General features: G+C 36.2%; 1 protein-coding gene across 1 annotated transcript in view; it reads left to right on the top strand.

Annotated features, from left to right (window-relative positions):
• The window catches only part of GPR158 (G protein-coupled receptor 158), a 187,165-nt gene that overhangs the window by 97,776 nt on the left and 74,360 nt on the right, over positions 1-15,029 (top strand). The window contains exon 5 of the mRNA XM_053967378.1: positions 6,403-6,471. Coding sequence (XP_053823353.1) covers positions 6,403-6,471 — 69 coding nt within the window. The remainder of the gene's footprint in view (positions 1-6,402; positions 6,472-15,029) is intronic.

The following is a 15,029-nucleotide window of genomic DNA, read 5'->3' as shown; positions in this document are numbered from 1 at the left end:
ATTCCTTGTGCAGGGTCTGCACTAACATGAGGCTTCCCTGGGCTGGGTCTTTCAGCAATACATTGGTAGGAAGAATAATTAAGTTATGCAGAGCAGTATTTCCTTCAAAAATAAATGTGCTTTTATTTCAGTGAAATGTACATTCCATGATCTAAACTTAATGAGAGATTACTTAGCTTAATAAATTCTGAAGAGCTGAAAAATCTCACCATTTTTGGGATTAGGATTTCTCAGATGCAATCATAAGGTATTCATTTGGAGTGGTTTAGCATTTGGCTCTTGTAAAGTAAAAGGGAATAAAATAAACTGAAGTTGGATTTAAAACCTTACGAAATATGAGGTTTTGACTGATCTGAAATTATTATAATGATTTTCATCTATAGTTTGCCTTCTAAGTCATGAAAATAATGAGAATTTTTTTACCTCAATCAGATTTACTCTAATGCTTCTCACATAATTTTCAGTTTGTTTCCTCTGAGATGTTATGAATCTTAAACTTTGCAGTCAGGTTAGTTTTTTTATCCTTTTACCATAAACTGTTTATTTCTGTGTGATTGTACTACAATTTATACAGACAATTTTATTGAGCTGTGGTTTAGCTTCTGTAATTGATGAGGCCATGCTGAATAAGAAAGCTGAAATTTAGTTCAGGTATTCTGAAGCTATTTGTAAACTAAATAGACCTACCTCCTGCTCTTGAAATTTGGTTTCCTATTTCATCAGATTTTTTGTGTATTCAATTTAATCTCTTGGTGATTAGGCAACTATCAATATTAGAGTGCATTTTATTCTTGAAAGTAATGTCTTTGGATCTTCATTTTATTTCTATGTTAATTGAATGTATAACCTAGTGAAACAGACGCTTTAAGTGATCCAGATTTTTGATGGTTGTCATTGTACATATTAATCTTTTAAATTAACCATAAAGCTGGGAACAGACTGAAATTGAACTTAAGTATTTACCTCATTACTGATTTTCTTTGATGTATGTATTCATCACTATTTGATGAGAAGGAGATGTCTTGATCTAAGCAGTATATCCCCAAGGAAGGAGTTTCTGCCCTTATAAGAAAATATGTCCTTGGGACATTAACCGTTTTTATTGTGAGGGTTCTTCACCAGCAAATTGTTTTTTCAAATGTCTATCTTTTAGGTGGTGTAGTGCAACTTAGATGCAGCAATGCCCATGTTACTAAATGCAGAACACCTTACCTTTATCATGATATATCTCAACAGATTTTGTTACTTGTATAACAGAAAAGGATCAAGGGCCACATGAATTGAAAAATTAAATATTTGGGGATTTCTTGGATGCCTGAAATCTTGTGTACTTGTAATGAAATTGCTTTATGATTAATGGCCTTTGCTTTTCCTGACTTTTTTTTCAAACAGAAAGCAAATTTAATAATTATATTCTGTTTGAGCTCAGGTATAACTAGTAATAGAAAAAAAAATTGACCTTCATGTAAGTCTTCTTCAAAGGCTTGAAAGGGAAATGAAAGAACACGAGGATTATATTTATTTGGTTTAGGAATCCTGCACAAAACCTGCAAATGCCAGAAAATTCTGACAATTTGTCAGTACAGTTTAAGTGGCAGCCTGTAACTGTAGACCTGTTTTTGGAAAATTGGCCTTTGCTCTGAATATTTCTGTATTTGAAACCTGTATTCTATTAGGAGGCTATGATTCAAATAGGTTAAAAGTATTTGTTAGTGTGAGGAAAGGTTGAACAGGACACACAATTTCCTCTTCATTATTTTACAGAGAAATTTTCAAAAGAGGTATAATTTTTTCTCCCTTGAATTGAAGAGTTTTTCCTGCAATTATCTGGGAATGAGTTGTTTGAATTTTGTACCTCAACTGACAATAATAGAATTAAAGCAAAGCCTTGTTATGGAATTCAACATTTACGTTTTCATGGGTAGTGGTCCTCATCAGTCCCTGAATTTATTATCAAGACAATAAATAACTTATGACACTACTGTTATAGGGTACTAACTGAGGATTTAGAGGACTCCTTCCAGTTGTTTTAATGCCCATTCTTTAGTCCCCAGTACTCCTCTTCCAGGTGTGAATAGTATAAGGTTGCCCACCACAATGAAATATAGTTTTCTGCAACTCCCAATATCAGTGTCTGGGAACTGGAAGTCCAACTTCTGTTTCTTAACAGAAGAGCCAAATATCTTGCTATTGTCAGCCTTGGGGGCAGAAAGAAGAACCTGTGCATTCTATTTCTTAAAAGCAAACTTTAATTGAGATAAAATTCCTGAAATTTAGTTTTTCTACACAGCTCTTTCATTAAGAAAGATAAGTATCTTTGTGTTTGGGAAAAGTTATATGGGATAAGACAGAGGAAAAAGGTTCAATGAGCTTTAGAAAAACAGCTCATGGAAATCAAGACAAAAATATAGTCATACTGGAAAAATATTTATTTGTTGGGAAGGTGTATTTTAGTAAGAAAAGCAACTGGTAATAAAACATTTCAACCAGCTCCATTTCAGACCACGTATTTTCAACTTGACAAAAATCTCTTCTCACTTCTTTAATATAATAGATGTAAAGAACCACCTTTTATTACCATGAATAAAAATAATTTGAACAGGAAGAGTTTTCATAGAAGTAAGAGACAGATTTGGGAATACAGTCCTGTAAGGTCTCACCACATCTCCCATGTCCTCTCGTGCAGAGTGGGATGGATCTGCCAGACCTGCAGCACAAGGGTCCTCCTGGGAGCACTGCAGAGCGAGCACATTGCCTTCACATCTGCCTTTAGCTACACTTTTTATTGCACTTCTTTTGAGACAATTTGCATAGTAATTTTTCTAGTCTCCTCAAATATATCAGCCTAGCACAGCAGAGCAAACCTGTGCCCATTCTCTATATTTCCTTGCTTCTCTACCATTCTGTCATGTATCCATATGTGCTTTCCAGTTACACATGGAGTGTAGATACACTTTCCAGTTTAATAAATAGGAATGTATTCGAAGTTGAGATCAAAAAAAGAATTATATCTGAATTTCTCTAATGGTTTCTGATATGCTTTATTTATCTGAAAGGCAAGCTCACATTCTGGTGAAACTACCTTTGTAAAAGGAAATTTTCTGTAAAACACAGCCCTCTTCGGTCATTCTTTATATTACAGAAATGGCAGAACTATTTAACAGAAGTGAAAAAAAATCAAAATACGCCAACCTTTTCCCCTCAGTAGGTTTTCATGGTACCATGCTCATATAATACACAGTGACATGTGGCCCTGGAGGAACCTGCAGTCTTCCTGGACTGACACCAAAAGTCTACAGTTCAGTTAATTCAATGTTACACTATGTAGCTGATACAGGATGACTTAAATTTTATTTTGGCTTTTATTTTTTCTTTCTCCACTATGAAAATACTCTGACACTCATATCACTGATTTATGTGATGACATTTAGAAATTCCGTGCTAATTAATGCTGTTGTATTTCCTGGATTGCTTAGGACCACAGACAGATGAAATGCAATATCTTCTGTGCTTGTTTATACATCAATTCAGCTTTTGTTTTGTTGTGCTTGATGCAACTTGGGCAGCTACACTTTTTAAAATTTCCCTTGTGCAAATAATTATTCAACATTTATTTATGGCCCTTCAGCAGTGGCCAAGAGGCACGTATGACTTTCATTTCTTGATGGTGCTGCTTTCTGAGATTCAAGGATAAGGAGTGACTGTTTATCTCAAAGGCTACTAATGTGCCCTGGATAGAATGGATGAAGGCATGAATCAGTCCTTCACAAAGTACTCTTTGCAGACCTGGATAAGTGAATGGTATAGGTAGCTATGTATGAAAGTTAGTATGAAGCTAGAAACAAAATAAATTGCAGTATCAGCAATGTGTAACCATTGTGCAAGACAAGGAAATCCAGAAAGGACTGTTCTACTGACACAAATAGGTAAAAATAGAAAAGAAATCCTGGATGGGAAATGAACACACAGACAAAGTGGCAATAAGCAAACTGAACACAAGATGAACAGTCAGAGAAATAAATAAATAAAACAAAAATAAATGCCAACAAGCAAGACAGATACAAAACACCCCAAGCAGCTGTTAAAAAGGAAAAGGAAAAAAAAAAAAAAAAGAAAAAGATTACAACAAAGTGGAAGAAATTCCCAGTGCACAAAATTTCAGGGCTGTGTCCTAAAATGCCCTAATTTCTGGGAATTCCATCAGAAAATTTTATTTGTGCAGCGTGTATAGGTGGAGACTTTGGGTTATCATCGCTTTCCTTTCCTTCGCTCATTTTCTCAGAGGAGAAAGGAGCAAGGGCATTTTTTCCTGAGGCATGTGTGCATATTCACTGCTGTGTATGTTGCAGATGCCCATAAAGTGAAGCATTTGTGGTCCTGCCCCCAGCCGTGCCTTAGGAACCCGTATTTGCAAAGTCTGTACAGTAGAAGATTCAGCTTTCGGTGGAAACAACTATTACTCACAAACTTCTGGAAATACCTGTATATCTAATAAAATATTTTTAGTAAATTAATTTTGAAATATTCTGCTTTAGTTTGGTTGTCTTCTCTTTAGTTAATCCCTGTTATTAAAGTTTCAGTGCTGGATAATTTTTTTCTTCCTGAACTTCTTGGGCTATAGTGGTCATTATGGAAGAAATAAAAATATTTTAAAATCAAATGTTAAAATAGCTCTTTTTCTTTGCAGTAGAGAAAACCAACCATTTCAAAAATGTAGTTTAGAAGAATTCTTATAGTTCAATTTCCAACCTGTTTTTTTATTTTCTCTACACTTACGTAAAAATAGTTGTACTATTTTGGATTGGAGGTTTTGAGCTTTTCTTCATCATTGTGGATAGCACTCATCTCTGCTAGAATGTATATTCCATTTGCCAAGGAATCCTGTTTAGAAGAGCAGTGGTATCTGTAAACATTAGGTGAAACCCCCTGTGTTCCTGGTACCAAAGACTGAGGTGAAAGTATAGTCAAAACCTGGATTCAAGCCCATTTTGAATTCCAGCATTGCTCTGTAAGTCACACTTCTTTTGGGGCAGGAAGCGGAAGTGCATAGATAGAATTTGCAGAGAATGGTCCCTACCAGAACACAGGTAAGAAGAAATCATGAGATAATTTATTGTTATGGAAGAAGAGCTGGAAATGCTGAAGTTCTTTGTCCCAGCAGGTTATCTTATGATCATGCTGCCCAGAAACAAGCTTGATAAGAAAAGACTGATCAGGATGTGAAAGACTTGTTTAGAAAAGAATGCCCACATGGGAGTTGAATGGATTTTAGATGTTTTAGTTAATTTCCATCTTCTCTATATGGAGCTCATTTCAGTTGCTTTGTTGGTCATTCTGGTACATAGGGATGCTTTGTACATAATAAAAAAAGAATATTTTTTAGTGGTTAGAGTATTTTTCAGTCATGAGAGACGTGAGCTCGCGGACCTCTGCTTTGTATGATGTCTTGTATGATAGTGGAGCCTCGTGGAAGAGAGGGCCCTGGCATGATAAAAAACATTATCCCACCTCTCAGGATCTGTTTCTTATTGGCCTCTTCCCTTATGTGACTCAAACCTGGCTTCTTGCTAAACCAAAGCTGATTTGTCGTGGTTGTCCTCTGGTGCTCACAGCCTCTGCACCTGGGCTGTACCTTGCACGTATCAGCAAAGCACTCCTGCTTTTGCAGTGATCAATTCTGAGTTATTAACCCTTCATTTAACATTTCAGTTTCTTACAAGTGTTGCTATTTTGTCTCTAAGATAATGCACAGTTGCACTGTACATAAATCATCAAACTTATTGGAATACACTTTGTATTAGGAAAAATAATATTTTTTTTTTAATCTTAAGATTGAAGAAAAGCATATTGGTTTTCTTAACCAACATTTGGTGAGGAAATGGTGTAGTATTTTACAATCCTGACAAGTTAATGAATCAACATCTTTGTACAAAAATTTCAGGAAAAGTAAATGCACTTGCAGTCTAAGAGCACGCTACATTTAATAAAATTGTCATTAATATTAAGTCATTAATAAAAGTCATTAATATTAAATAAGCAAAAATATGCTAGGGACTTCTTGAAATTTAAACAATGCAGAACAAATTCTACAGTTAAATTCATGTCTGTAATTCCCGTGATCCCTCAGTCTTGACACTTGAGAGCAAATTCAGCAATTTCAAAGCATATCCAGGTAATGTCTGTTGAATAGTATTTAACACAGGGAAAAGATATTTTAAATTTAATTTTGTAAAACACAAGAATTGTAATGGGTCTGTGATTTAAAGAGTGTGGAGCATGCAAGCATGACAGCTTAATAAACATTACTGTGGAACTGTTACACTGACAAAAGTGAAGGTACCTTTATGAAAATGGCACACAGAGAGAATTTTCTAATATTTTGTGTTGGTTTTTGTCTTCTAGAGTATCAGGGCTTCAGGGCTGGTGCTGTTGGAAACCATTCTTTTTGGATCACTTCTTCTGTACTTCCCAGTAAGTCAAACTATAACTTTAAAAAAAAATTATACCCTTGCTGACATTTTAAAACATTGTATGAATGACTCTGGTGAAAATATAAATGTAAAAACTATTTATTAATTATTAGTTTAATCAGACTACAAAATGTGCAGTGCTCTTCAGATATTCTTAAAAACATTCGTATGTTTTACTGTATTTGTAATAATTCTCCATTTTCAATTTGATAAAAATTGCCAGTGGTTTGATTGGAAGTTTTTGGGTGTTCTGAGTTGAGATTTTGCTTTGAAAGACAATACCTCTCTAATGTATGGTATGTGGGAAAAAAAGCAAGGTATGTAAAAGGAAGACACTGATTATACAAAATATTTCTCTGGAATGTCATATAAAGGAGATTAATTATTTCAGTTCATTACTGGCATGAATTTTGATGTTTCTAAAAGTATGTAGCATCTTCAATACCATGTTTTCAGGAAAATTAGGTGGCATTAACCTTACCCTGTAAATGGAAAAAAAAAAGTAATTTCATAGTCATGTGAGAAATATATCACAAAACTCATAGAAATATGTGTCCATTCTCTTTTCAAAAGTCCCAGAAAAACTGAGTTTGTTAATTGCCACATAAGCCCCAAAAATGACTAGATAAAGCAAGACATCAAAGTGTATATTGAACAAAGTTGATAGAAAGCATACAGGTTGGGAGATAATCAAAGATGGAGTTGTGGACTATTTTAAAATATGTTTATGTTCTCTTTCCATCAGTAGTCAGATTTTTTTTGCTTTTACAGACCATCATGTAGTTACTGAAAGATGAGCTGGATAACAAAACTCTTCAGTAGCTGCAGAGCAAGGAGGAAATAAACTGCAGTAGAATGTGTGAAGAATACTATAAATAAACACAAACCTTGGTGGAATTTTAATACATTCTTTTTTGAATCGTGTGGGCCTTTCAAGTTCCAAAGAAAAAGTGTGTGCATTTCTAGGATACTTTTATGTATTTTTTTCATCTTTTACTTTGCAGAAGCCAGGGAAATGAAAGTTTTTGGTTTATTCACATTGGACAAAAGTTTTTTACAACTTGCAATAAATACATCTCCCATGAGTTCTCAGAGCTTCTTTTATATTTCTTTTCAGTGAACAGAACAGAAAGCCCTTGCACTGCTTGTTCAGCTGGTGCTGTGGAGCATTTACAGAAATTCATAGCGTAAAGCATTTTGCAATGGGTTTCCTTTCATGGCTGTCTCCTCTTTGCTTTCTCAGAGAACCCTGGGGCCAGGTAATGGCTTCCCCAGGCAGGTGCTCAGTTAGAACCAGTCAGTGTCTGTACAGCCTCAGCTCCAAAATGTGAGAAGTCTCATCATAGCTCATCAGAATTGTGCATGCAGTCTGCTCACCTGTCACCCATCCTTCAGTTCATTTCCTGGTTCTTGTCTCGGTGCTCCATTTGTTATGCTTCATGAAGGATGAACATCCTTTGGTGTCTGGCTTCAGTATTCAGGTGCTCAGCACCTGGGACACTGCGATACTGCTGTGGAAAAAGACTTCTCTCAGCATGTAACTTGGAGGACCATAGCATTGCATATGCAAGAGCTGGTGACCATCCACAACCTTTAAATGCAGAGGGAGAAGAAAGGAAGTGGTCCTGGGAGGGAGCAGTTCAATAACCAAAGCCTCCCCTCAGCTCTCCACTGACATTTAAGTCCCTTTTCCTTTTTCACTGACATTAAGGATGTTAAATGTACAATGAGTGCAAAAATGACAGTTTGATGTATTATGAGGAAAAAAAAAATTTGCTGGAAATTCCTGATTAGACCATGTCCCAGATGGGATGCAGATACTTGATCAGAGTTTATCTTTCTACGCAAATCTCAAGCTCCTACTATATAAAACTGTCCGCTGAAAATACATTCTATTAGAAATGAATAGGCAAAGTGTGGCTTCTCTTTTCTAGCAGTTTTGTGTTCCCACGCTCTTTGCTGGGGCACTCTTCTTTCTTGTACAGGGAATTACTAATCAGGCTGTTACTCCTACAGACTTGGGAAAAAGAAAGAGAGCAATTTTATCATTTCTATTTTAAGGGGTTTAGGGGAGGGATGTAGCAAATGTGATAGTGGGAGGTCCTTTGCATTTTCAGACAGAGAAATTAATCCTGATTTCACCAACCAGAAAAACATGGTTTTGTAAAATCAAAGAAGATCAGAAAGATCAGTTTTCCAATATTCTTGTCCCTCAATTCACTACAAGGAAGTTTTCATCAATTTCTGATTCAGGACAAGACAGTGAAACAGTAAATGTGTGAAAGCTGTAAGGCATAGTTGTTTTAAGAAAGAAAAGCTGCAAGGTGTGAATTGTGAGGGGTGGGTCCTTGGAATGTGAACTCTTGATGTTTTGCTGTACATGGACAGAATCTAAATGTGCTCATCTGCTTATTGTCTGGGAAAGGAGCACAAAGCAGAGCAGAATGACACAAGAAAGAAAACCCAAGCTTTAAAAGAGTCTTGTTTTCATCAGCTGACATTCACACACATATTCATTTGTAGCAGGGTGTAGAGTATATGTTATTAATATATGTGTTGGTCATAAGCCATGTACCTGCAAAGCAGATTTTATTTTTCCTGGGTCATATTTATTTACCTCTTCATGTTATTTGGTGTTTTTATTTGCTTTTGAGAAGAATTGGAAATATTTTGTGACCTAGAGATGTGGTTAAGGATGTAGTAATATGTGCCCAGAGGTCATTGTTTCAGCTCTTTGATTTGGTCCTCATTTTATGCTAGAGGAGTACATTAGAGCTCTAAGACTAGTTAATATAGATCTCACATCTTATACACCCAAATTAGGCTGTGTTTTCCACAGACAGTACGAAATGTGACTTAACGTGTGGAATGGTGTTCGTAAGCACCACTGCAGTAGGGTGTTGTCGTTTAACATAAGGCTGTTTTCCTTTGGTGTCATCTCTTCTTCTATTGTGATTTGGAATGTAAAACTAAAAAGCTTTACTTTCCCAATCAACCCAGTGTGGAATTACACAGCTTGGCTTCGTGCATGTAACAATGTAAAGATATTTAAGGATGGCATTTCAGTTCTAAATAACTGAAATCTCTATTCATTTGAGGATTCAGTGCAAAATTACAGTCTTGTTTAAAAAACAAAATCCCCTTAGATTTTCTCAGCACTGCTTTATGTCTTTGTCATCTCTGTTCTCCACTCTTCTACACTTCCCTAATTCTTTCTTTTTCTAGATCTGTTTACTCAGTCTGGCTCGGGTTGTTTTGAGAGCCTTCAGCATACAAATTTCACTGTGTCTAGATGGGGTTTACTCCATCTCTGACTTTCCCTACCCTCCAATTAAATGAAAAACAAAACATACTTTGTTACATTGCTGGATTTCTTTCACTAATTGTTGTTGTTTTCAGGCCTACATGCAGTACTCTATTCATAGTGTAACATCATTAATTGAAAAATAATATCACCAGTCAGCTGTTTTTGGTGAGAAAAACAGCTGTTACAATGCCCTTCTAACCAAATGGGAAGTGCAAATGATGGTCTCCACCTAAATTTATTATTCAAGTTCTGCTATACTCATATCAACACTGATCTTTCCTGAATTATAAGCAGGCAGATGAGCTTTGTCTATTACAAATGCATCGATTTTACTCAGAAGTTGCTGGGCAGCTCACATTTCTGAAGCTCTCATACCTTATATTTTCTGTAATCTCATAGTAACATCTCTAATTTGCCTTTACTTAGTTTTTCCAATTATCAGTGGATCTCCTCCAAATGAACACTAGACTTTCTAGTTGATTTTGTTTCTATTTCTTTGTTCTTAGATTTTAAACAGAAAGCCAAAACCCAACCGTCATACGGATGAGTCCCTTAATTTCTGTACTTGGCATCTGAGGGGAGGAATCTCATTGCTTTCCTTGTCCAGAAACTCTATTTTGAAACCTTTAGACCTTTCTTAACTCCCTGTCTTGCCAATGCTTGGAACACGCTACCACAAGTTTAAAGGCTCTACTTGCTACAAAGACCTTCAAATAAAGTGAAAAGTATCACACTGTTGTAAGAGAGTAGCCTGTTAATTACATTATAGGAGTCAGATCTCAGGTGATTTTAGACATCTGTAATGGCCACAAGTTGAAAAATAGGAGATTCTGATAAGATATCAAACTTTTTTTTTAACGGTGAAAATTTTCAATTAGCAAAACTTTTTGTCCAGAGTTTATGAAATATCCATATTTGGAGCTGTCAGGACTTGTCTGGGCCCAGGTCTGAGCAACATGACCTAGTTTTGGCCAGGGGGCTGGACTAGATGACCTCCAAAGCTCCCTTGCAAATGAAATTCTGTGAGTCCGTATTTCTTATGTATGCATCCATAGCTGAGTCAGTCATCCTATGCTCACCAAATCCTGAAGAGGAACTGGGCCTTTATGACTTGTTTTAGACTTGGGACTTGAAGATGAAGTTCATCATGGCCAACACTTCAGGGACTATAAGTGAAGTCTGAGGTACTTGCCTCAAATAGTGATGAATTCCACCCTAGGCAGCTAGGATTACTTGATATATTAAATAGTTCCCATACTGCTAGTCTACATTGACTGAAACTCCAAAATACATACAATGGATTGTGTGATATGATATGATATGATATGATATGATATGATATGATATGATATGATATGATATGATAGAATTTCTACATAATGATTAAAGTTAAGTGAGTATGATGATGCAAAGACCAAGGGAATAATTTCTTCTCCATGTTCTTGATATAGCAGATAAAAAGTACTAGATTTATATTCCAGCAAGTGAAAGTTGTTAGACAGTGAGGCTGAATCTTGTAACAGTGATGTCAGCTAGATCATAAGATGGATTAGCTTTGGAGACTGCAGAGTATCTTTTTAAAAACTTTATTATTTTTTTTCTTTTACTCTTCCTTTGGCTGAAAAAAAATCTAAATTCATTACAGCTTTCCTCTGTTTTTCCAAACTGCAAATTATAAAAAGGCAATATTGTTATCAGTATAGAGAAATGGAACTGTGGGTTGGGGGGCATTCACTTCCTAATGTTCATGAAGTAGTTCAATAGTGAATCCTGGAATAAACTTTGTGCTCAGACATTTTGTTGCATGTGTTAAGTGTTAAGATCTGTTTTTGGGGTTGTCTTACTCCCTCTTTCACACTCAAGCTAAAAATCACCTACCCTTTTGTGTTATGAGAAGTACTAGGAAGTGGGGAGTCATGGAGCTTAGATATGGATATGGAGTTTTTTTCCCTCTCAAATGGTCTGTATGTGCATTAGCATGGAAGAAATGAGCTGTGAAGTCTGGGAGCATGAGACCACGGTAGGTGCATTAGTGATAACAGTCCTGAGCAGAGCAAGGTCACTGGAAAGCTCTGTTTTTGACATTAATGAATGTGAAAATAGAACACTGCAAAATACTCTTATGCATTTGTCCTTCAAATAAGGGATGTGTTACAAAAGCACAATCACTGTTTATTCCATACATATTGATGTGAACTGAGGCCAACTGAAAAATTTGCTTTTTCCAAGACATTTAGCGTTGCAAGTCTGCTCTGATACCCCAGATGTTTCAGGTTGAGTCTTTGTCAGGATGTAACAACATTGCCTTTACTCACAAAATAGTGTTTAAACTTTTAGAATGAACACTCATAATTTTATTCTTGTTCAGGTAAAGAACACACCTGTCTTTGGTGTTCATGTCACTGAAGTCCAAGGACACAAAGTAAATATCTGCTCTAAAATAATCACTACAGATTTTCGCAGCACTCTAGGAAGGGGTCTTTTCATTTTATTTGGATCACAGTGGATTAGATATCCAGACAATGCAAAAGGCAGATTTTAAATAAGTGTTGCAAAGATTTTATATGTATGTACATTGTATGCTTGGCATAGAGGTGAGGGAGCCAGGCAGAAGATGATGCAGTAGTTAGTCTCTCTTGGTCAATGTCCTTGTCAAATGAACATAAAATATCATTTTTGGAGTTAACACGCAACCAGTAAACCAATACCTTTTTTTTGAGAGCCACCTTGCTTTAAATGCAAAAACCAGAAGTCAGCTGATGTAGCCTCTGCATTACAGGCTACAAAGTACAGAAACCTCATAGGTACTGGAAACACTTGTGTCCTTGCCCTGAACCATGCTAAGAAAAATGTTTATGGCTGGTTTTACTGATAGGAAGCAAGCACTGAATATTTTCTGCTTTTTGAATATGTTTATTTAAAATGTCAGAAAAATAAGGTACATATGATATTTCTTCATGGTTCTGTTGTCACTAATCTGTATAGCTATCCTAAAAACTTTTGGCAGCTACTGTCAGGGAGATAACTAGAGGCTGTTATATATGTGATTATCCACATTAAGAACTGTGATTAGGCAGAGCTATATGTCTCTTGATCTTAGGTACATATTGGCATCTCTGTGTAAATGACAAAAGTTTAGGGTATTGGAAACTCAGGCAAGCTATGCTAGAGCATAGTAGAGCTATGACATCATAAATTCTAAGAGATTATGCAGGTGGAGTTTGGTGAGGAGTATTTGTGTATGTTCTCTCTGTGTATGTCTGTGTGCTGTGTTCCCAGGTTACCTTAAGCTGGAAGGGACCTCAGGAGGCCTCTAGTCCAACTTCTGCACAAAGGAAAGTCAGCTGTAAGACTTTACACAAGACAAGGTTACTAAGGGCTTTATTTTTTATATGTCTTAAAAAGCTGCAGGGATGGAGACTACCCAATCAGGCGGTGTGCAGGCATGCAGTAAAGTCACATGGTTGTAGTTTTTTTGGATAGTGATAAAATATGGGATGTTGCTGGAACATATCATGGGATTTATGCATGGCAGGCTGAAGATAGGTCAGTGAAGGTACAGGTACTGATTTTACTATTCTTTCACAACTTGGACTCCCATGCTCATCCCTGTGGCATTACTTGTGATGCCATGACAAAACTCGATCTTCCCCTTCCATGGATTTGAAGGTGCAGTAGGTATTGCAGAGGAGGGCATTGCTGTTTTTGCTACTCTGAAAGCTTTTTTTGAGAACTAAATTCAAAGGTCACATTTGTCAGAGTCTGGGTTCACTGAATAGCCAAGTGTGTGTGTGAAGGGCTTGACAGTAGGAGAGAAAAGGACAGTAGCCAGTGACCTGAGCCAACTGCCACATTGGTTTTTTGTTGACCCTTTTATTTTAAATTAATATCTTGCACTGCCAGCTTGCAGGCACTTATGTGGTACAGTCTTGCCAGCCCTTCATTCAGAGAAATTAATCTTGTAGTGAGGGGAGCAGAGGAAGATCTTGTGGTCTTTTCTCCTTACTCATAATTCCACTGAAGTAACTTGCATGAATAAACTTACACAAGAATTTGTAGATAAAATTCTACATTAATATACTCTTTTCAAAGAAATTATATAAACCAGACTACAGTCCTGAAAAACAGTGCACAATTTTTAGTCAGGGGATTAAATTTATTTTTTATACAGCTTGAGCAGTAACACGTGCACAAGTTAAAAATATGCTACATTTGAAAATTGAAAGTGTGGGGAACTCTTTTCTGATCACAAAAAGCTTTGTAACACAAAAATTATTAGAGGGTAAAATGTACGTGCATTCAAATGAAGGAAAATAATGCTGGGACATATTCACAGTATGTTCCTTACTAAAGCTGGAACCATGTTCTAATAATCCATCCTCATTGCTCTGCTCTCTAAAGCTGAACCTTTGATGCTTGGCAAGCACTCCAGCAGGAGACCACAGCAGGGCCACTTCCATGCCAAAGAATTCATGAGGAACCCCTGATTGAAAAAATTTAATCTGTGAAAGCCTTCATTTGGCCCACTGTTTCTGCTGAATTAGAGTTAGAAAACAGGAAGAAAGTATTTTATATAACTCTTTTATATTTAGCCTTTTATATATCTATTATATAATTCTTATTGGGTCTCAGTGCATATATGCTAGAAAGGAATAATTTTCTCAGCCAAACGTTTTGATGACTACATTGATCATTTGGCAAGTGAACTGAGTCAATAGCAAGATGCTTAGAATATGTTTGAATTTTACTCTAGTGACTTAAATTTATGAAAAAAATTACACATGAAAAAAGGCGCTCTCATGTATTAGTTCAAAATATGTGACAGAACTTTTACAGGAAAGATATTGAAAGACAGAATATTACATTTTTATTAAATTGTAAAAGCAAAGAGGCAAGAGGTTTTGACAGTATAGATGATCCAGGATTGAACTGTGCCAGAAAGGAAAATATTAAAAATTTTAGTCACCACATACATTTTTCAGTAGGGCATGGCCCTTGCATCAGTGGTTTACCTTCTCTCATTAGTTTAACACCTGAGAGACTGCATATTGGTGGGAGATAAATTTCACTCATTCTTTTGCACTTATCCAATGTCTTCCAGTAAAGTTGGGGGCATGTTCCTTTTTTCCCATCAAGTGCCTTTTCTCTTTGTTTTTTCATGCTTTCATACCTAAGATCCAAGGAACAGCACCTATAGTCAAGTGAAGGGCCTGTAGGCCGTCTTTAATCTTGCTGGACTTGCTAGATAGAGC

This window comes from Vidua chalybeata, chromosome 1, assembly GCF_026979565.1.
Source record: "Vidua chalybeata isolate OUT-0048 chromosome 1, bVidCha1 merged haplotype, whole genome shotgun sequence".
Taxonomy (NCBI): domain Eukaryota; kingdom Metazoa; phylum Chordata; class Aves; order Passeriformes; family Viduidae; genus Vidua; species Vidua chalybeata.
Note: the sequence above shows the minus strand (reverse complement) of the source record. Positions and strands in the feature narration are given on the sequence as shown.